Source organism: Dendrobates tinctorius, unplaced genomic scaffold (assembly GCF_039654945.1).
Source record: "Dendrobates tinctorius isolate UK_male_01 unplaced genomic scaffold, ASM3965494v1 ptg000103l, whole genome shotgun sequence".
Lineage (NCBI taxonomy): Eukaryota > Metazoa > Chordata > Amphibia > Anura > Dendrobatidae > Dendrobates > Dendrobates tinctorius.
In genome coordinates, this window is record NW_027361771.1 from 2,413,980 (window position 1) to 2,435,969 (window position 21,990).

The 21,990-nt window shown below is 46.0% G+C and overlaps 2 protein-coding genes across 7 annotated transcripts in view; one reads left to right on the forward strand and one right to left on the reverse strand.

Annotated features, from left to right (window-relative positions):
* The window catches only part of SAP30BP (SAP30 binding protein), a 131,010-nt gene extending 122,023 nt beyond the window's left edge, over positions 1-8,987 (reverse strand). For both annotated transcript variants that reach the window (XM_073587949.1, XM_073587948.1), the window contains exon 1: positions 8,856-8,987. In XM_073587949.1, the coding sequence (XP_073444050.1) occupies positions 8,856-8,946 (91 nt within the window). In that variant the 5' untranslated portion in view covers positions 8,947-8,987. The remainder of the gene's footprint in view (positions 1-8,855) is intronic.
* RECQL5 (RecQ like helicase 5) overlaps positions 8,872-21,990 on the forward strand; it is a 163,379-nt gene continuing 150,260 nt past the window's right edge. Inside the window, exons 1-2 of one of the 5 annotated variants that reach the window (XM_073587944.1) lie at positions 8,872-9,009; positions 12,770-12,928. In XM_073587944.1, coding sequence (XP_073444045.1) covers positions 12,784-12,928 — 145 coding nt within the window. In that variant the 5' untranslated portion in view covers positions 8,872-9,009; positions 12,770-12,783. Of the gene's footprint in view, positions 9,098-9,144; positions 9,435-9,522; positions 9,632-11,316; positions 11,390-12,769; positions 12,929-21,990 lie in introns of those variants that run through there. The other 4 variants (XM_073587943.1, XM_073587945.1, XM_073587946.1 and 1 more) reach the window with 4 other exon arrangements.

The window sequence follows — 21,990 nt, forward strand, 5'->3', positions numbered from 1 at the left end:
TCTGTCATGTGCTGCTCCCATCCTGCGCCCCCATTCTGTCATGTGCTGCTCCCATCCTGCGCCTCCATTCTGTCATGAGCTGCTCCCATCCTGCGGCCCAATTCTGTCATGAGCTGCTCCCATCCTGCGGCCCCATTCTGTCATGTGCTGCTCCCATCCTGGGCACCATTCTGTCATGTGCTGCTCCCATCCTGCGCCCCCATTCTGTCATTTGCTGTCCCCATCCTGCGGCCCCATTCTGTCATGAGCTGCTCCCATCCTGCGGCCCCATTCTGTCATGAGCTGCTCCCATCCTGCGGCCCCATTCAGTCATGAGCTGCTCCCATCCTGCGGCCCCATTCTGTCATGTGCTGCTCCCATCCGGCGCCCCCATTCTGTCATGTGCTGCTCCCCTCCTGTCATGTGCTGCTCCCCTCCTGCACCCCCATCCTGTCATGTGCTGCTCCCATCCTGCGCTCCCATCCTGTCATGTGCTGCTGCCATCCTGCGCCCCCATTCTGTCATGTGCTGCTCCCATCCTGTCATGTGCTGCTGCCATCCTGTGCCCCCATTCTGTCATGTACTGCTCCCATCCTGCGCCCCCATTCTGTCATGTGCTGCTCCCATCCTGCGCCTCCATTCTGTCATGAGCTGCTCCCATCCTGCGGCCCAATTCTGTCATGAGCTGCTCCCATCCTGCGGCCCCATTCTGTCATGTGCTGCTCCCATCCTGGGCACCATTCTGTCATGTGCTGCTCCCATCCTGCGGCCCCATTCTGTCATGTGCTGCTCCCATCCTGCACCCCCATTCTGTCATGTGCTGCTCCCATCCTGTCATGTGCTGCTCCCCTCCTGTCATGTGCTGCTCCCCTCCTGTCATGTGCTGCTCCCCTCCTGCACCCCCATCCTGTCATGTGCTGCTCCCATCCTGTCATGTGCTGCTGCTATCCTGCGCCCCCATTCTGTCATGTGCTGCTCCCATCCTGTCATGTGCTGCTGCCATCCTGCGCCCCCATTCTGTCATGTGCTGCTCCCATCCTGCGCCCCCATCCTGTCATGTGCTGCTCCCATCCTGCGCCTCCATTCTGTCATGTGCTGCTACCATCCTGCGCCCCCATCCTGTCATGTGCTGCTCCCATCCTGCGCCCCAATCCTGTCATGTGCTGCTCCCATCTGGCGCTTCATTGTCATGTGCTGATCCCATCCTGCGCCCCTATTCTTCATATGCTGCTCCCATCCTGCGCCCCCATCCTGTCATGTGCTGCTCCCATCCTGCTGCCCCATCCTGTCATGTGCTGCTCCCATCCTGCGCCCCCATCCTGTCATGTGCTGCTCCCATCCTGCGCCCCCATCCTGTCATGTGCTGCTCCCATCCTGCGCCCCCATCCTGTCATGTGCTGCTCCCATCCTGCGCCCCCATCCTGTCATGTGCTGCTCCCATCCTGCGGCCCCATTCTGTCATGTGCTGCTCCCATCCTGCGCCCCCATTCTGTCATGTGCTGCTCCCATCCTGCGCCCCCATTCTGTCATGTGCTGCTCCCCTCCTGTCATGTGCTGCTCCCCTCCTGCACCCCCATCCTGTCATGTGCTGCTCCCATCCTGCGCTCCCATCCTGTCATGTGCTGCTGCCATCCTGCGCCCCCATTCTGTCATGTGCTGCTCCCATCCTGTCATGTGCTGCTGCCATCCTGCGCCCCCATTCTGTCATGTGCTGCTCCCATCCTGCGCCCCCATTCTGTCATGTGCTGCTCCCATCCTGTCATGTGCTGCTGCCATCCTGCGCCCCCATTCTGTCATGTGCTGCTTCCATCCTGCGCCCCCATTCTGTCATGTGCTGCTCCCATCCTGCGCCTCCATTCTGTCATGAGCTGCTCCCATCCTGCGGCCCCATTCTGTCATGTGCTGCTACCATCCTGCGGCCCCATACTGTCATGTGCTGCTACCATCCTGCGCCCCCATTCTGTCATGTGCTGCCCCCATCTGGCGCTTCATTGTCATGTGCTGCTCCCATCCTGCGCCCCCATCCTGTCATGTGCTGCTCCCATCCTGCGCCCCCATCCTGTTATGTGCTGCTTCCATCCTGCGCCCCCCATCCTGTCATGTGCTGCTTCCATCCTGCGCCCCCATCCTGCGCCCCCATCCTGTCATGTGCTGCTCCCTTCCTGCGCCCCCATCCTGTCATGTGCTGCTCCCTTCCTGCGCCCCCATTCTGTCATGTGCTGCTCCCATCCTGCGCCCCCATTCTGTCATTTGCTGCCCCCATCCTGTCATGTGCTGCTCCCATCCTGCGCCCCTATTCTGTCATGTGCTGATCCCATCCTGCGCCCCCATTCTGTCATGTGCTGCTCCCATCCTGCGCCCCCCATTTCTGTCATGTGCTGCTCCCTTACTGCACCCCCATTCTGTCATGTGCTGCTCCCATTCTGCGCCCCTATTCTGTCATGTGCTGCTCCCATCCTTTAAAATGGGGGCGAATTGTGGACGTCAGTTACATATTTAAATAAACCAGTGATGTCAGTAGAGGGGGCAGGGGTTTTAAAATCGAGGCGAAGTGTGGACGTCAGTTACATAGTTAAACTAATCAGTGACGTGAGCAGAGGGTGTTAGCGTGGCTGGTCTGGAGCTGAAATCTCCAGGAGTGGACCCTCTGGGCCGTGGCACTGAGGGGCCCCGGGCGAGCTGCCAGGTGGAACCGACCCCTATACAGGGACCGTTAGGAGCAGGCCCAGGGGTTCGAGTACCACAGTAGCCGGTACCGAGAGGGGCGGCTCAGGATGGACTGGAGTAGGAGTGTGGGACTGAAGTGTAGATGACAGGACAGAGCTGGAACACAGGAGACAGGAGTGGAACAGGAACACCGGAGGCAGGACTGGAGTAGGATGGAAGGACTGGAGCAGGATGGAACAGGAACACCGGAGGCAGGGCTGGAGTAGGACGGAAGGACTGGAGCCGGTTGGAACAGGAACACCGGAGGCAGGACTGGAGTAGGACGGAAGGACTGGAGCCGGATGGGACAGGAATACCGGAGGCAGGACTGGATTAGGACGGAAGGACTGGAGCCGGATGGGACAGGAACACCGGAGGCAGGACTGGATTAGGACGGAAGGACTGGAGCAGGATGGAACAGGAACACCGGAGGCAGGACTGGAGTAGGACGGAAGGACTGGAGCAGGATGGAACAGGAACACTGGAGGCAGGACTGGAATAGGACGGAAGGACTGGAGCCGGATGGAACAGGAACACCAGAGGCAGGACTGGAGTAGGACGGAAGGACTGGAGCCGGATGGAACAGGAACACCGGAGGCAGGACTGGAGTAGGACGGAAGGACTGGAGCCGGTTGGAACAGGAACACCGGAGGCAGGACTGGAGTAGGACGGAAGGACTGGAGCCGGATGGAACAGGAACACCGGAGGCAGGACTGGAGTAGGACGGAAGGACTGGATTAAGACTGTGGAGTACAGCAGGGCACACAGATAGCAGGACTGCGAGGCTTCTGCAGAGAGCACACAAGAACGATTGGTCAGGGGGCGCTTCTGGGTCAGGGCATAGCCGGAGCACAAGTAGAAGGGAGGCGCGGCCGCGGCCTATGGCGCATGCGCATTGAATGCAAAGACGCCGTCGGCCGCGCGCCTGTCAGAGGTGGCTGTCGGGCGGCGAGGGGCTGCGGCGTGGGGGCGATGGCCGGGTGAGTATGTCAGAACGGCGTGACAGAGGGGACACTGTAGTTCCGGAATTAGCGCCTGCGCAGACTGCGCTGTCCGGTGCCATTTTGTTGGTGGGCGGAAATGCCCTGATGTCAGGAAAGTGTGGGATTGTGCTGCCGATTCCGGCGCCATAACCTGCACTCTCCTGACATCACGACGAGACCCCGCGGCAAAACCGAATCTGTAAGTTGTTGTGGCGGAGATCGCGGTATGCGTTCAGTGCTTACGCATACCGCGATCTCCTCGGCCACACTCCTCATACCCGGATGCATTACTCTGTGGGGTACAGATTGCGCAGGCGCGTCGCGCTTGCACAGTCTGTAAAGGCTTCGGACAGAGAGACGCTCCTAGTGTTATACTATAGATACACACACATTATATATATATATATATATATATATATATATATATATACACACACATACACACATATATATATTTATTTTTAGTTTAGGTAAGAGTATATAATATGACCATAAACAGTGATTATAAGATAGTTGAATGCAATATAACCTACAGGTACACATAACAAAGATGTATCAATATGTAGTATACACACTGATGAACATACTTTCCCAACAAACACCTGACACACGTTTCACAGTTGCTTTGTCAGCGTCACCCCTGACAAAGCAATTGTGAAACGCGCTTCGGGTGTTTATTTACTCTTACGTAAACTGATTTTATATATCATCCCATAATTGTGACACAGTATATAACTGAGGTTCACCCATCATCTACTCTGTGTGTCTGCATTTTGGAACTTTATCCTATGCTTTTTATAGATTAGTAATTAATAAAATAGATTAATTTCTAATCTATTTTGACTCCATTGTACTGGCATTTTTTTTTTGGTATTGCTATGGTTCTTAGTGCCTTTTTGGACATCTCACCCCTACCTGGGTTTGCAACTGTCTGGGGAAAAAAAATGGCACAACTGCTGTCTTTTATTGGATGCCACACCTGCACCAATACATTAAAAACCGATTAAAGCATTGCATGCACCACAAAATGGTGTCATTAAAAACAACACAGCCGTGAAAGTACAAGATCTCATTCAGATCCACTGAAGTAAGCAAAGTTATTGGTCTCCCAAAATGACACAAACCAAAATTCAAGTGTGGCATCCCCACAATGGTACTGACCTGAAGAAATCATATGACCTGGGCGATTATCAGCGCACAATGAACACCATAAAAACAAATCCAGCCAAAAACCCACGAAGGTGGAATCGCGGGTTTCACACTTAACATGGCTTCATCATTACATTTATCACTATGTTATATGGTATGATGAATGGAGTCAATCAAAACTACAACTTGCCCTGCAAAAAACCCCCATAAAGCCTAACTTGATGGAAACAAATTAAAACTATGGCTCTTGGAAGGAAAAATGCAGAAAACCAAAAACAGGCGACATTTTTAAAGAATTAGGGTACAGTCATATGTAAAAGTTTGGGCACCCCTATTAATGTTAACCTTTTTTCTTTGTAACAATTTTGGTTTTTGCAACAGCTATTTCAGTTTCATATATCTAATAACTGATGGACTCAGTTATATTTCTGGATTCAAATGAGGTTTATTATACTAACAGAAAATGTGCAATCTGCATTTAAACAAAATTTGACCGGTGCAAAAGTATGGGCACCCTTATCATTTTCTTGATTTGAACACTCCTAACTACTTTTTACTGACTTCCTGAAGCACTAAATTGGTTTTGTAACCTCATTGAGCTTTGAACTTCATAGCCAGGTGTATCAAATCATGAGAAAAGGTATTTAAGGGGGCCACTTGCAAGTAGTTCTCCTATTTGATTCTCCTATGAAGAGTGGCATCATGGGCTCCTCAAAACAACTCTCAAATGATCTGGAAACAAAGATTATTCAACATAGCTTTTCAGGGGAAGGATACAAAAAGTTGTCTCAGAGATTTATCCTGTCAGTTTCCACTGTGAGGAACATAGTAAGGAAATGGAAGAACACAGGTACAGTTCTTGTTAAGCCCAGAAGTGGCAGGCCAAGAAAAATATCAGAAAGGCAGAGAAGAAGAATGGTGAGAACAGTCAAGGACAATCCACAGACCACCTCCAAAGACCTGCAGCATCATCTTGCTGCAGATGGTGTCACTGTGCATCGGTCAACAATACAGCGCATGCATAACGCCTTTTTGTATGACCAAACAACTCAATCTTTGTTTCATCAGTCCACAGGACCTTCTTCCAAAATGTAACTGGCTTGTCCCAATGTGCTTTTGCATACCTCAGGCGACTCTGTTTGTGGCGTGCTTGCAGAAACGGCTTCTTTCGCATCACTCTCCCATACAGCTTCTCCTTGTGCAAAGTGCGCTGTATTGTTGACCGATGCACAGTGACACCATCTGCAGCAAGATGATGCTGCCGGTCTTTGGAGGTGGTCTGTGGATTGTCCTTGACTTTTCTCACCATTCTTCTTCTCTGCCTTTCTGATATTTTTCTTGGCCTGCCACTTCTGGGCTTAACAAGAACTGTACCTGTGTTCTTCCATTTCCTTACTATGTTCCTCACAGTGGAAACTGACAGGTTAAATCTCTGAGACAACTTTTTGTATCCTTCCCCTGAAAAGCTATGTTGAATAATCTTTGTTTCCAGATCATTTGAGAGTTGTTTTGAGGAGCCCATGATGCCACTCTTCATAGGAGAATCAAATAGGAGAACTACTTGCAAGTGGCCACCTTAAATACCTTTTCTCATGATTTGATACACCTGGCTATGAAGTTCAAAGCTCAATGAGGTTACAAAACCAATTTAGTGCTTCAGGAAGTCAGTAAAAAGTAGTTAGGAGTGTTCAAATCAAGAAAATGATAAGGGTGCCCACACTTTTGCACCGGTCAAATTTTGTTTAAATGCAGATTGCACATTTTCTGTTAGTACAATAAACCTCATTTGAATCCAGAAATATAACTGAGTCCATCAGTTATTAGATATATGAAACTGAAATAGCTGTTGCAAAAACCAAAATTGTTATAAAGAAAAAAGGTTAACATTAATAGGGGTGCACAAACTTTTACATATGACTGTATGTTCCCATGGTCAGTAAACACTGCGGGTTGGACGCTTTGTACCCCCGCAGCGTCAAACCCGCAGTGGCCAGATGTTGCAGCATAGCGTGGCCAGATGTTACAGCATAGTGGATGGGATTTCATGAAACACCATCTCCACTATGCGTCCTGAGACGCATCCAGCTTCAATGCGGAGGTGCACATGCGGCACGTCTTTCCAGACTGCAGCATGTCAATTTATGTAGTGGAGACCCTCAGTCTCCGCTGCGTAAATTACCAATTCACTATCATTAGATGCGGTAAAACCACATTATCTTCTTAGTCACGTGCGTATTAAGTGTGGGAACGCAGCTTACTACGCATGTGTACTAATTTAAATAGTGGCGTACCTTGTTTCATACGGAAGTACACGTACACTGCAGTTCTCGTGATGAGCTGAGCTAACCGTGAGAACTGGCGTGCATGTGACCGCTGGGGACGGGGTTATCTCCGGTCTCTAACCAAGTTCTCACGACCAGCTGATCATGAAAACTGGAGTGCACGCGACTGCCGGAAACATCTCCAGTCATCCGCGGTCATCATCTTTAAGCTACGCTGCATCTGGATGTTAGGTTGAGTGGTGGCATAATGCCACTGTTGAGCCAAAGGCATCCAGATGTAGCAGAGCTGGACTCGTCGTGGGACAGTATGTATATCTTTGGGGCGGACAGGTAAGAATATTGTTTCTTTTTTATTTTAATTCTCTTCCAGGAGAACGAAGGCGTCAGTGGAATAGGCGATGCAGTAAGTATGGTTTAATTAAGATCTATTAAAGGAGTCAGTATCATTATTTCAATTAAAGGACTTTATTCTGGCTGTGTCTTTATTTCCCACGTAACTGTAGGATTAGTAATGGATAGGTGTCTTATAGACGCTTCTCCATTACTAAGCTGTGGGCTTGATGTCACCGGACAATACAAAGGTGACATCAACCCCACAAATATTACCCCACTTGCCACCGCTACAGGGCAAGTGGGAAGACCTGGGTAAAGTGCCACAATTGGCACACCTTTGGATGTGCCAATTGTGGGGCGGCTGATGGAAGCTACTTTTAGGCTGGTGAGGGCCAAAATCCATGGGCCTCATCAGCCTGAGAATACCAGGCCGCAGCTGTCTGCTTTTTCTTGGCTGGTTAACAAAGAGAGAGGGACCCCATGACATTTTTTTTTTTTGGAGGGGATCCCACTATTTTTGCTAACCATCTAAGGCAAGCAGACTGCTACGGCCTGGTGTTATCAGGCTGGTAAGGTTCATGGATATTGGATCCTTACCAGCCTGAAATACCAGTCCCAGTAGTCTGCTTTACTCTGGCTCGATAACAAATACAGGGGGACCCCACTACTTTTTTTTTTAATTATTTATTAAAAAGGAGGTGACCTCTCTGTGCTTTCCTCCACTTCCTGTGTCGTGTACTTCCGGCTGTGTCACAAGATTCACCATTATGTAAATTAGTACAAATGCGTAGTAAGCTGCATGTGACTACCGCATCTAATGATAGTGAAAGGGTAATTTAAGCAGCTATATAAATTGCCATGCTGCGGTCTGGAAAGACACGCCACATGTCCGTCTCTGCGGGTGAGCCGCAGGCATCGGTGCGCACATGGTGGGCATGAGATTTCTTGAAATCCCATCCACTATGCTGTAACAGCTGGACACTGCAGGTTGGACATCGCGGATGTACACAGCATCCAACCCGCAGCGTTTACTGACCGTGGGAACATACCGCAATATATCTGCAAACATGAAATCACTTTTTGCCTTCCCAGAAACCAACTTTCAATTAGCTTTATGTCAAGTGACAAAAAAAAGCATGCAATGAAAAAACGGCTCAAAAACACATGCAGAAAAACAGGTCAAAAACGCAGGCGACCTGCCAGTGACCTCAGATGCAGATTTGGTGCAGATTTCACCTGTGTCAAGTCCTGAGCCATTACTGATCGTGTGCACATACCCTTAAAGGTACCTGAGAATCAGCGCCATTTCTTCTACTGGCAGAGCCCTGTAAGGATGGTTTTCTCCTCAGGTAGGTACACCCATGGCACTCATTCTGATCTCTCCTTCCTGAGATACCAATCACCCTCCGCCATTATTTCTCACCTTCCACTTCCCCATCACTGTCCAGCTCCGGCTCCGAGTCCCCGGCATAGACGGCCAGAGAAGACAGCACATTCTTCCGATTCGCCGCCATCTTTGCCGTCGTCGCTGTGACGTCCTCTGAGAACCGGAAGGAAGGCGAGACGTAGTCGCCACGGTAACTAGGTCTGGTGACGACACTACTGTGCGCCGGGACTGGCGGAAGTTCAGAGGAAGTTTGCGGGGAGATGATACTCGGCTGAACAGTTAGTGTTTGTACTGAGGTGGCTCTATGTGTGGAGCTGGGGGCCCGCAGCATTGCGTACTGTACACGGGGCCATGCTGCGGCAGCGGGGTGTTGTGTGTGAGAACCAGCTAACAACAAATCAGGCTGCAGCTTTCATCTTCACACCAGCAGTGACAAAATGAAAGCTGGCATCTGATTTGTTGCTCCTTTCCTGAGGCTTAACATGATGGGAGCCAGCACCTTGCCTCAGTCATAAGCCTCTTATGGCTGCCAGGTGACAGTTATTCCTGGTGAAGACCCTTCTAACAACCATTACCCCTATGGTGTCAGCAGATTCCTCCTCGGGAGATCTTTAGGTTACTCTTATTTGTGTAGTGCTAGTGTGGCTTTCCCATTTTTGTTTGTTGTCTGGATACCCCTTTACCTCAGTGTTTTTATAGTCACGGTTTTCTGTTCCTACAATATACTTGCTGGTCAGCAGGGGCTGTAATCTTGGGGGCAAAATTCACCTTCGAGATTTGGTTTAGTTTATGTCATATCCCCATATTCTCAGGTAGGAAAATGACTATGTATGGAATGGACAAGGCAACTGTTAGGTGGATTCATAACTGGCTTAGTGATCGGACCCAAAGAGTGGTCGTAAATGGCTGCACATCCAGTTGGAAGAATGTCTCAAGTGGGGTACCACAGGGCTCTGTCCTGGGCCCTGTATTGTTCAACATCTTTATCAACGATTTAGATGAAGGAATTGAGGGTAAACTGATTAAATTTGCTGATGACACAAAGCTAGGAGGGATAGCTAATACTAGAGAAGAGAGAGAGAGGATTCAAAAAGATTTAAATAAACTGGAGAAGTGGGCAGCAACTAACAGAATGGTTTTTAACAGGGAGAAATGCAAAGTACTACATCTGGGCAATAAAAATGAAAAAAGCATATATAGAATGGGAGGAATAGGGCTAAGTGACAGCACATGTGAAAAAGACTTGGGTATACTAATAGATCACAGACTGAATATGAGTCAACAGTGTGATGCAGCAGCAAAAAAGGCAAATGCAATTCTAGGATGTATTAACAGAAGCATACAGTCTAGATCACGTGAAGTCATTATTTCCCTCTACTCCTCTTTGGTCAGACCTCATCTGGAATATTGTGTCCAGTTTTGGGCACCACATTTTAAAAAAGACATCAACAAACTGGAGCAAGTTCAGAAAAGAGCGACCAGAATGGTGACCGGTCTGCAAACCCTGTCTTATGAGGAAAGGTTGCAGGATTTGGGAATGTTTAGTTTGCAAAAGAGAAGACTGAGAGGAGACTTAATAGCTGTCTACAAATATCTAAAGGGCTGTCACATTGTAGAAGTATCAACTTTATTCTCATTTGCACAAGGAAAGACTAGAAGCAATGGGATGAAACTGAATGGGAAGAGACACAGATTAGATATTAGAAAAAACTTTTTGACAGTTAGAGTGATCAATGAGTGGAACAGGCTGCCACGAGAAGTGGTGAGTTCTCCTTCAATGGAAGTCTTCAAACAGAGGCTGGACAGACATCTGACTGGGATGATTTAGCGAATCCTGCTTTGAGCAGGGGGTTGGACCAGATGGCCCAGGAGGTCCCTTCCAACTCTACGATTCTATGATTCTATGACCAATATCTGTAGTGCAGCAATGGGGGTTTCCCATATTACATGTCGTCAGGGGTTCTGATCGCTGGGACCCCCACCTGTCATGTGGGACCTTTGTGCTAAAATCTTACAAAGCTGCAGTCTTCTTAGGCCTCTTTCACACTTCAGTTTTTTGCATCAGTACAAATCCGCCAAAAAGTCATACAAGCGGATCCGTTGTTAACTGATGTGAACGGATGGCACAGGATCCGGTTTTAGACGGATCCTGAAAATGCGGAAATTTAAAGGAAATGCTGGCCGGGAAGAGGAGAGAGAGAGAGAGAGAAAAAACGAGAGAATAAAACGTTACAAGCTCCGTTTTGAAATCTTTGAGGATGGTGACGGACAGCAATTTTTGGCGGATCCTCAAAAAAAACGGACAGCAATCCGTCACAATCCGTCATTAATGCAAGTCAATGGGGAAAAAAAACGGATCCTCAAAAAAAATTTGAGGATCCGTTTTTTTCAAAACCTGGCGGATTGTGACTGATTGTAAAAAACGGAAGTGTGAAAGAGGCCTTACAAAGATTGCAGTCTTTTTTTTCCCTCTAGAGATGCTGTGTATAAAAACCGGCCAGAGACAAATCCCATGCACAGTGCTCCCGTACAGCCCACTGACTCATGGAAGTCAACGTGGAGTTGTGCAGGTATGCAGGCAACCTCTTTTTATCTGGGGTTCACTCACATCTTACCCCCTGACATTTGTAACCAGCAGTATTGTATCCCCACTGGTGTGACCCGAGCTCTCTCCCATTTTGCTAACAAAGGTAGCTTTGCTTCTGCAGCATGGGGGAAGCTCCAGAGATCCGGCCAGCTTTACAGCAGTGCAAGTATAGAGCCTGCTAGTGCTACTTACCTAGTAAACTGACCACTCTGAGACTGCATGGTGGCCGGTAACCTAGGTAACAAGTGTTAAAAAATCAAATATCCCTCCAATGAGAAGTATGTAGCAAAGTTGCTTGTTTTTGTAAGCACTTTCCAATTTTAACCATACGTATAAGAACTTGAGACAACTTTAAAATCGACCAGAGCATATCCTTAGGGTATGTCCACGCTATGTTTTTTTTTTGTTTTACTGTTGTAAAAAATGGACATTTTTGACACGTGAAAGACGCTTCAGGGATCGTTCCTTGTTTCTGGCATGTCCTCAGCATTTTTTTTTTATATTGAAGTGTTTTTTTTGTAGATTATGAGCTGTCACATATTGAACATCCATGTTACCAATGCAGGCAGTCACGAACCTCAGTGGTTTTAGCGTCTGCCCCCTTAGGCTACTTTCACACTTGCGTTTGTGTGCGTTTTTTTGTGTTTTTTCACCCAAACACCCATAGACTATAATGGGTGTTTGGGTGAAAAAAAAACGCATTGCGTGCGCATGTGTTTTTTTGGGGCAAGTCGGCCGCAAAAAAAATGCAACAGGATGCATTTTGTGCGCTTGAGCGCACACTACAAAAAAACGCATGCGCGTACAAACGCTTGTGTACACGCACCCATGTAATGTATAGGGAAAAAAACGCATGCGTTTTTTTGCGCAAAAAAGCGCAAGTGTGAAACCAGCCTTACTCCTCTGGGCACAACTTCATTGATGACTTCCCATTCACAGAGTCACTTGCATTGCAGACCCTGGGTGGAACATCATCTCTTCCAGAAAAGTTTATGTCCACTTGAATGGGTGCCAGAAGAGGTTGATCACACCTGCACTTTTAAAGCAACATCTTTCCAAAATAGGTGTAAGACCGTAAAAACAAAAAAAAGCTTCATAGCGCAACAGGCAGATAAGGTTTGTGAAACTGTTTGCATTTATTGTACAAAAATCTGCCAGATCTGAACACTGCATTAGAGGTTCACCTATTCTCACATGTGACGGCAGGGAGTATTAGGAATATTTTCATTATGTTCTGTAAATTAATCTAGATTTTGCTTCTGTTCGTCACCGTTTTCTGTTTTACATTTTCTTTCCAGTTTTGTTTTCCATCTATAGGCAGAAATATTCCAATTAATACTATCTGAAAATTTGTTTGTTACAGGGCATTATCTCGAAATGAGCACCCAGTCTTCCTCCCCTTCATCATCCTCATCATCAACAAGCTCCAAATGCCGAATTCTCTCTACCCTCAAAAAAGTTTTTGAATTTAACACTTTTCGCTCAGATCTGCAGGAAAATGCAACACGCACTGTGGTCAATGGTGAGATCTGTTTCCTCTCTTTGTACTCTTTTTGCAACAATGTTTAGGTTGGTGATTTATGTGACAGCATTGCCCATGGCATCATAATACTTCTATTGGATTACCATCTTTCCACAGCGTAACTTACTCTCCTCTTTTTCCCAAGTAAGTCATGCACACACATCTGGTCATATACAAGATGCAAAAAAAAAAAAAAAAAAAAAGAAAACTCATTACCCTTATTTAAATAGGGGTGATTAATAACCATATTTTTCATCTTATGTATGGCCAGATGTATGCATGACTTGGGGAGGAAAAGACTGTAAGAGAAGACAGTGAGTATGGCAGCATAATACTCAGAAAGGTCTACTTCTCTATTAGCCCAAATGTCTCATAAAATTGTCTGTGTTTAAGGACTGAGATAAGAATGATAGTAATTGGTTTATTGGTAGAGTTTATTGGAAAGATCAGTTGTGTCATGAAGATGAATAGGTAATGGTTGCATTTCTAAGTCAAGTACCTGGTGTCCAATTGTTCATTCTCCTCTTCAGGTTCTGTCTGGTGCCAAAATCACTGGTGTACAACTAGATGTGTCAGCAAGATCCTTTTATATAGGCCATGTTCCCAAACAGCATTAACTTGATGCTTTCCATTCACATGAAAACCGTATATCCTCCATCACTCCTTCAAATTAGTAAGGGCCATGAAGTTTAAATATAAACAGACCTTCAAAATAATTACACACCCCAAAATCTAAACTCCAATCAGGCCTCCTGTGTGTGTGGCTTCAGACCGAGCGTGAGTGCTGGACATTGCCCCAGCCTGTTATGATTGGGTCACCGAGGAGAAAAAAGCAAAACAAGCTAAGTCACAGAAAACCAGAGAGGTTGGTAACTATGCAGATTGCAGATCACTGATCCTAACCACACAACTAGCAGCAGCTGTGGAGCGTACCTATGATGTTCCTAGACGCTTCGTCACAGCCGGAGGACTAAATAAGCCTGAAGCATGAAAAGGGGAAAACTAACTGCCCCAGAGCAGACCCCAAAGGAAAGACAGCCCCCACACAATGTATTGACGGTGAAACAAGATGAAAGCACAAACACAGGCATGAAAATAAGCTGAGCAAGCGATGGGGCCCAAAACTAACTAGAAAGGAAAGACACTGTCTGCAATCTGCAAAAAACCCTGCAAAAATAATGTCCAACACTTCTGATAGTAAAATTAACCCTGAAGTCACTAGACTTCTCCCACTATATCAGCACTCTGAAATATTCTGAGGCAGAGCAAAAAGAGGCCAATCTAGTAAGGGACAAAAAGCAAATTGGCAAATACAGATAAATAAGAGTGGAAATTCAGCGCAGCCCCAGCCGGGGCTGGCTGACAACACAAAAAAACTAAATAGACCAACAAAATCAAGTGTGAACATTAGTTGAAAAACTTAGCTTTAGATGACTGGAACAGAGCTGAAAACCAAGACCTGACAAGCCAGAAGGAATCACCAGCACCAGAATAGGGCGTCGGCTGTCTTAAATCCAGTCTGAGATTCCTGAGGTCCAATCGTCATCCTCATTATCAGGTGGCAGATCTCTGCTGATTAAATCAGCCTCACTACCCCCTGTTACCACCAGAGGGAGTCTGGAAGGAGAACTCACAACTGGTGGACCAGAGAATGAACTCACAACAGTACCCCCCCCTCCTCGAGGAGGGGTCACCGAACCCTCATCCACGCCACCAGGCCGATCAGGATGGGCCCGGTGAAAAGCACGAACCAATCTATTGGCATGAATATCAGAGGCAGAGACCCAAGAATTATCCTCCTGACCATAACCCTTCCATTTGACCAAATACTGGAGTCTTCGTCTAACCAAACGAGAATCCAATATTTTCTCTACCTCATATTCTACATTGCCTTCAACCAACACAGGGTCAGGAGGTGCTGCCATAGGAACCACTGGATCAACAAACCTCTTCAACAGAGATTTGTGAAATACGTTATGGATCTTGAACGTAACTGGAAGAGCCAATCGAAACGAAACAGGATTAAGAATCTCCAAAATCTTATAAGGTCCAATAAATCTTGGCTTAAATTTAGGAGATGCAACCTTTATAGGAATATTCTTAGACGACAACCAAACCATATCACCCACTTCAAACCGGGGACCAATGGTCCTATGCCGGTTGAGAAATCGCTGGGCCTTTTCCTGAGAGAGTGACAACTTATCCACCACTTGGTCCCATATCTGCTGCATTCTCTTAACCACAGTGTCCACACCTGGGCAGGACGAAGATTCCACTTGCCCTGAAGAGAATCGAGGATGAAACCCAAAATTACAGAAAAAGGGTGACATCAAAGTGGCAGAACTAGCTCTATTGTTCAGTGCGAATTCGGCCAAGGGCAAAAATGAGACCCAATCATCCTGATCAGCAGATATAAAACATCTCAAATAAGACTCCAAGGCCTGGTTTGTTCTCTCAGTCTGTCCATTGGTCTGGGGATGAAACGCGGAGGAGAAGGATAACTGAATTCCCAGATTGGAACAAAAGGCTTTCCAGAATCTGGAAACAAACTGGACTCCTCTGTCGGACACAATGTTCTCAGGAATCCCATGTAACCGAACCACCTGTTGTAAAAACAAGGGCACCAACTCAGCGGAAGATGGCAACTTTGGGAGTGGTACAAGATGGACCATCTTCGAAAATCTATCACAAATCACCCAGATAAGTCATTCTCTGAGAGACAGGAAGATCAGAAATAAAATCCATTGAGATATGGGTCCAAGGCCTCTTGGGCACCGGCAATGACATCAGCAACCCACTAGAACGAGAACAGGGTTTAGACCGAGAACAAGTCCCACAGGACTGTACAAAATTCCTGACGTCACTAGATAAGGCAAAGGCAGGCCACCAAAAAGACCGACTCACCAAATCTCTGGTACCAAAAATACCTGGATGACCAGCCAATGCGGAGCAATGAATTTCAGACATCACTGTCTTTCTCCACTGGTCAGGAACATACAATTTTCCCATAAAGCAACGCTCAGGTTTATCCTCCTGAAATTCCTCCAGGGCGCGTCTCAAATCGGGCGAAATGGCAGAAAGAACTACCCCCTCACCTGGGATGGAAGTAGGCTCGGTCACATTAAGAGAATCGGCAAAGAAACTCCTAGAAAGGGTGTCTGCCTTAACATTCTTAGTGCCCAGAAGAAAAGAGACCACAAAATTAAAACGCGTGAAAAACAAGGCCCATCTAGCCTGTCTAGGATTCAAGCGTTTGGCGGACTCCAGATAAATCAAATTCTTGTGATTGGTGAGGACCACAACTTGATGTCTAGCTCCCTCCAACCAATGTCTCCACTCCTCAATTGAACTTTCGAGAAAAGAAGGCACAGGGATTCATCTTAGAAGTCACAGGGTCTTTTTGGGACAAAACAGCTCCTGCACTAATCTCAGAAGCATCTACCTCCACCTGAAATGGAAGTGAGACATCAGGTTGCTGTAAAACTGGAGCTGAAGTAAATCTCTGCTTAAGCTTCTGAAATGCTGAGAAAGCCTCAGGAGACCAATTCAGCACATCAGCGCCCTTCTTGGTCAGATCAGTCAGTGGTTTGACAATACCAGAAAAATTACCTATAAATTTACGATAGAAATTAGCAAAACCCAAAATCTTCTGGAGGGCCTTCAAAGAAGTAGGCTGAACCCAATCATAAATGGCCTGTACCTTGGCCAGGTCCATTTCAGTAGTTGATGGAGATAAGATAAATCCCAAAAATGAAATCCTCTGTACACCAAAGAGGCATTTCGATCCCTTAACAAACAGGGAATTCTCCCTCAAAATCCGGAACACAGTCCGGACGTGTTCCACATGAGAATCCCAATCACTAGAAAAGATCAAAATATCATCCAGATAGATGATCAAAAACTTATCCACAGTCACGGAAAATATCATTCATAAAGGACTGGCAGACAGAAGGGGCATTAGTAAGCCCAAAAGGCATCACCAGGTACTCAAAATGTCCCTCCGGAGTATTAAACGCCGTCTTCCATTCATCCCCGTGCTTGATGCGAATAAGATTATACGCCCCCCTGAGGTCAAGCTTAGTAAACCAGCAGGCACTCTTAACTCTGGAGAATAAATCAGACATCAGAGGTAACGGGTTCTGATATCTAACAGTAATCTTGTTAAGGGAACGATAATCAATACACGGTCTTAATGAACCATCTTTCTTGGCCACAAAAAAAACCCAGCACCTAAAGGTGACAAGGATGGTCTAATATGACCCTTCTCCAACAACTCCTTAATATAGGATCGCATAGCATCATGTTCGGGTACTGATAAGTTGAAAAGCCGACCCTTGGGAAATTTACACCCAGGCATCAACTCAATTGCACAGTCATAACTCCTATGAGGAGGCAAAGACGCAGACTTGCTCTTACTAAATACATCAGAAAAATCGGCTAGATAATCAGGAATATCATGAGACTGAGGAGAGGTGGAGAAAACAGGAGCGTCCCTAAGAACACACTGACAGCCCCAACTCACCACAGACCCAGATTTCCAATCCAAAACTGGATTATGAGTTTGCAACCAGGGAAAACCCAGAACAATAGTATCATGCAAATTATGCAGCACCAAAAATTTTCAATTTTCTTGGTGGTCTGGGGCAACTCGCATTGTCACCTGGGTCCAAAACTGAGGTTTATTCTCCGCCAAAGGAGTAGCATCAATACCCCTCAAAGGAATAGGCATCCGCAGAGGCGTCATGGAAAAACCACAACGTTTAGCAAAGTCCAAATCCATCAGATTCAACGCTGCTCCTGAATCCACAAAAGCCTTCGTGGAAAACGTGGATAAGGAGCAGATCAGAGTAATTGCCAAAAGAAACTTAGGTTGTACACTGCCCACAGCAAATGTGTGTGCAAAACGTTTCTCTCGTTTAGGGCAGACAAATAGTATGAGAGACGTCTCCACAGAAATAACACAGCTTATTACGCCTTCTAAGCTCCTGATGTTGCGCCCTAGACAAAACCCTATCACATTGCATAGGTTCAGACGTTTGTTCAAAAGGTGGCAGCGCCTCCCGTGTAGTTTTACGTTCATGTAAATGCCGATCAGCTTGAATGGCTAATGACATAGAATCATCCAGACCAGAGGGAACAGGAAATCCAACCATAACATCTTTTACGGTCTCTGATAAACACTTCCGAAGGAGAGCTGCCAATGCACTATCATTCCATGTAGTAAGGACGCAATTTTTGACAGTATAACTCTGCAGAATCCTGACCCTGGTTTAATGCCAACAGGGTTCCCTCAGCTTGATCGACAGCATTAGGTTCATCATACAACAACCCCAAGGCTTGAAAAAATGCATCCACATTAGTCAGAATAGGATTTTCAGGTGTCAGAGAAAAAGCCCAATCTTGGGGATCGCCGCGCAGCAAGGAGATGACAATTTTAACCTGCTGTACAGAGCTCCCCGATGAGTTAGGCTTCAAGGCCAGAAATAATTTACAATTATTCTTAAAATTCAGAAATTTAGATCGATCCCCAGAAAACACATCAGGAGTAGGGATCTTAGGTTCAGCAGCATGTGACTGAATGAGGTAGGTGGAAATTCCCTGCGCTTCAGCAGCAAGCTGCTCCACACGATCAGACAATTGCATAATCTCCATTGGGAAAAAGAAAAAAAAATCCTCCTACGGCCCCAGAGAAAAAGAGGAAAAAAATTCTGACTTTTTTTTTCTTTTTTAACAACTTTTTCCTGCTTATGAGTACCCTAGAATCTGCGGTATGGCTGGTGATTCTGTTATGAATGGGTCACCGAAGAGAAAAAAGCAAAACAAGCTAAGTCACAGAAAACCAGAGAGGTTGGTAACTATGCAGATTGCAGATCCCTGATCCTAACCACACAACTAGCAGCAGCCGTGGAGCGTACCTACGATGTTCCTAGACGCTTCGTCACAGCCAGAGGACTAAATAAGCCTGAAGCATGAAAAGGGGAAAACTAACTGCCCCAGAGCAGACCCCAAAGGAAAGACAGCCCCCACACATGTATTGACGGTGAAACAAGATGAAAGCACAAACACAGGCAGGAAAATAGGCTGAGCAAACGATGGAGCCCAAACTAACTAGAAAGGAAAAGAAAGGAAAGACACTGTCTGCAATCTGCAAAAAACCCTACAAAAATAATGTCCAACACTTCTGATAGCAAAATTAACCCTGAAGTCACTAGACTTCTCGCACTATATCAGCACTCTGAAATATTCTGAGGCAGAGCAAAAAGAGGCCAATCTAGTAAGGGACAAAAAGCAAATTGGCAAATACAGATAAATAAGAGTGGAAATTCAGCGCAGCCCCAGCCGGGGCTGGATGACAACACAATAAACTGAATAGACCAACAAAATCAAGTGCGAACATTAGCAGAAAGACTTAGCTTTAGATGACTGGAACAGAGCTTAAAACCAAGACCTGACAAGCCAGAAGGAATCACCAGCACCAGAATAGGGCGTCGGCTGTCTTAAATCCAGTCTGAGATTCCTGAGGTCCAATCGTCATCCTCATTATCAGGTGGCAGATCTCTACTGATTAAATCAGCCTCATTACCTCCTGTTACCACCAGAAGGAGTCTGGAAGGAGAACTCACAACTGGTGGACCAGAGAATGAACTCACAACACCAGCCTGTGTGCTCACAGGCCTGGTGGAGCAGAGCCTGCTATAGACATTTATTATTTCTGTTTGCCTGTTCTAAAGGCTGTTTACCTTTTGTTTGTGCTTTTGGGTTTATGAAGCAATAAATCCACATGAACTTTTAAAAGAACATACCTCCTGTTTTCCTCCTGTTGCATCCAAGTGAGTACAACCCCTGCAATTTATTTATACAGTTGTGCTCGAGAATTTACATACCCCTGCAGAATTTTTGCCTTCTTGGCCTTTTTTCAGAGAATATGAAAGATAACACCAAAACTTTTTCTCCACTCATAGTTAGTGGTTGGGTGAATCCATTTATTGTCAAATTACTGTGTTTTCTCTTTTGAGATCATAATGACAACCCAAAACATCCAAATGACCCTGATCAAACGTTTACATACCTTGGTGATTTTAGCCTGATAACATGCACAGAAGATGACACAAATGTGTATGAATGGCTACTAAAGGTAACCTCACCTGAGATAAATGCCAGGAAAATTGGAATGCAAAGAAAAACCCACAAATAACATCAGCTGAAATACTGGACTCTCTGAAAACTTGCGTTGTGGCTGCTTCAAGATGCACAATAAGGAGGGATTTGAAGAAAAATGGGCTGCATGGTCGAGTCGCCAGAAGAAAGCCAAATGACCCTGATCAAAAGTTCACATACCGAACTAGTTAAAGTTAAATTTGCATCCTGGAGTAGCCTCCCATTGTCTGTGGCTGGACGCATTAACCTGATTAAAATGATATTACTCCCTAAGTTTAGTTACTCCCTTCAGCACAGTGCAGTAGCGGTGCTTAGGTCCTTTTTTGTAAATCTCAATTCCCTGGTCACGTCCTTTATATGGGGGAAAACTAGGCCCAAACTTAAATTGTCCACTTTACAAAGACCAAAGAAGAGGTGGGGCGGCGGTGCCAGATTTTTTCCTATACTACTTGGCTGGGCAGGCTAAAGCTTTAAGTAAATGGATGCCGGGTAATTGCCTCCCTAATTCTGAAAATCACGTGCTTCACGCTGCACAAGCGGATTGCCCATTAGGTTTCCTTGAGCTAGAGAAAGCTAATGTCCCACGTCTGCTACCCCTGCTCCGGCTGACATGATTAATATGGAGACAAATCAAGAACGTAATTGGGTTTAAAGATTTTATAGCTGAAATGCCCCTGTGGAACAATAACTATTTTCCGGAATTACTAAATCACCCATCCACCGTTTTTTGGATTCAGTATGGCGTCTCTTTAATGGGAGACTTGTATGACCTAGGGATCTTAAAGTCTTTTGAACAATTACAGGTCACACATGATATTCCGAGAGCTCAATTTTTTCGCTATTTAGAGCTGAGATCGGCTCTTCAATCACATATGAAGGGTAGGGGTGTGGGCCGTACTATTTCGTCTTTACCTCTGATAGGAATCCTTAATTCGCAGGGTCCCCAAGGTCTCATATCCTCGTTATATACATACATGCTCTCAATAGAGGCAGAATCCGCCATAAGCTCTATTAAGAGGAAGTGGGATCGACTCATCCCTAATACGCAAGGAAAGGAGTGGGAGGAGATTCTGGAATATCCGACCAGAGTATCACCATCTATCAATAACAGAATGATACAATTATATATAATTAATCAATCATTCTTGACTCCGATGCGACTTTTTAGGATGGGCCGACTTCAATCATCAGAATGTTTGCGATGTCACTTGCCAGATGCGGATTTTATTCATATGGTATGGCAGTGTCCCACTATCCTACATTACTGGAAATACGTGACTTCACTACTGACATCCCTGGTACAAACCCCTGTCCCTCTAGAGCCATTGGTCTGCTTGTTTGGGGTATGGGAGGAGGAGATTTGGGATCGCTATACTGGGGTCGTCCTGCGCAAAACACTGTTTATGGCACGGAAGGTGCTGGCACTGCGGTGGATGGGAGGCTCATGTCCTTCCCTTAGAAGTTGGATTGATTTGGTAAATTCGATTGTTCCATATGAGCGCACGTTATACCAAAATAGGGGATACCCGGGTAAATTTGAAAAGATTTGGGAGAGGTGGAATTCCTCTCATCTTACTCTGCAAGGTTGAGACATCACATGCGACATAATATGATATAGGAAACCAAGCTGCGAAAATAGTAGATACTAGTTGATGTAGTGGTAGTTGTAGTTTTGGAATTTTAGTTAGACTTTATTATTCGAGTGATATGACAGGGCTTGTGAAATTGGATTGATATACATGCTGAAAAGTGTATAGCCAATTATCCTTTGCATATGCTTGGAAGGATATGTACATATTACCTTGTTTATCAATAAGAGTGTGCAATTTCCTTGCTTTATATTTCACAATGGACAGAAACATGTATGCTCTGTATAATGCTTGTCATCATAAGCCAATATGTAT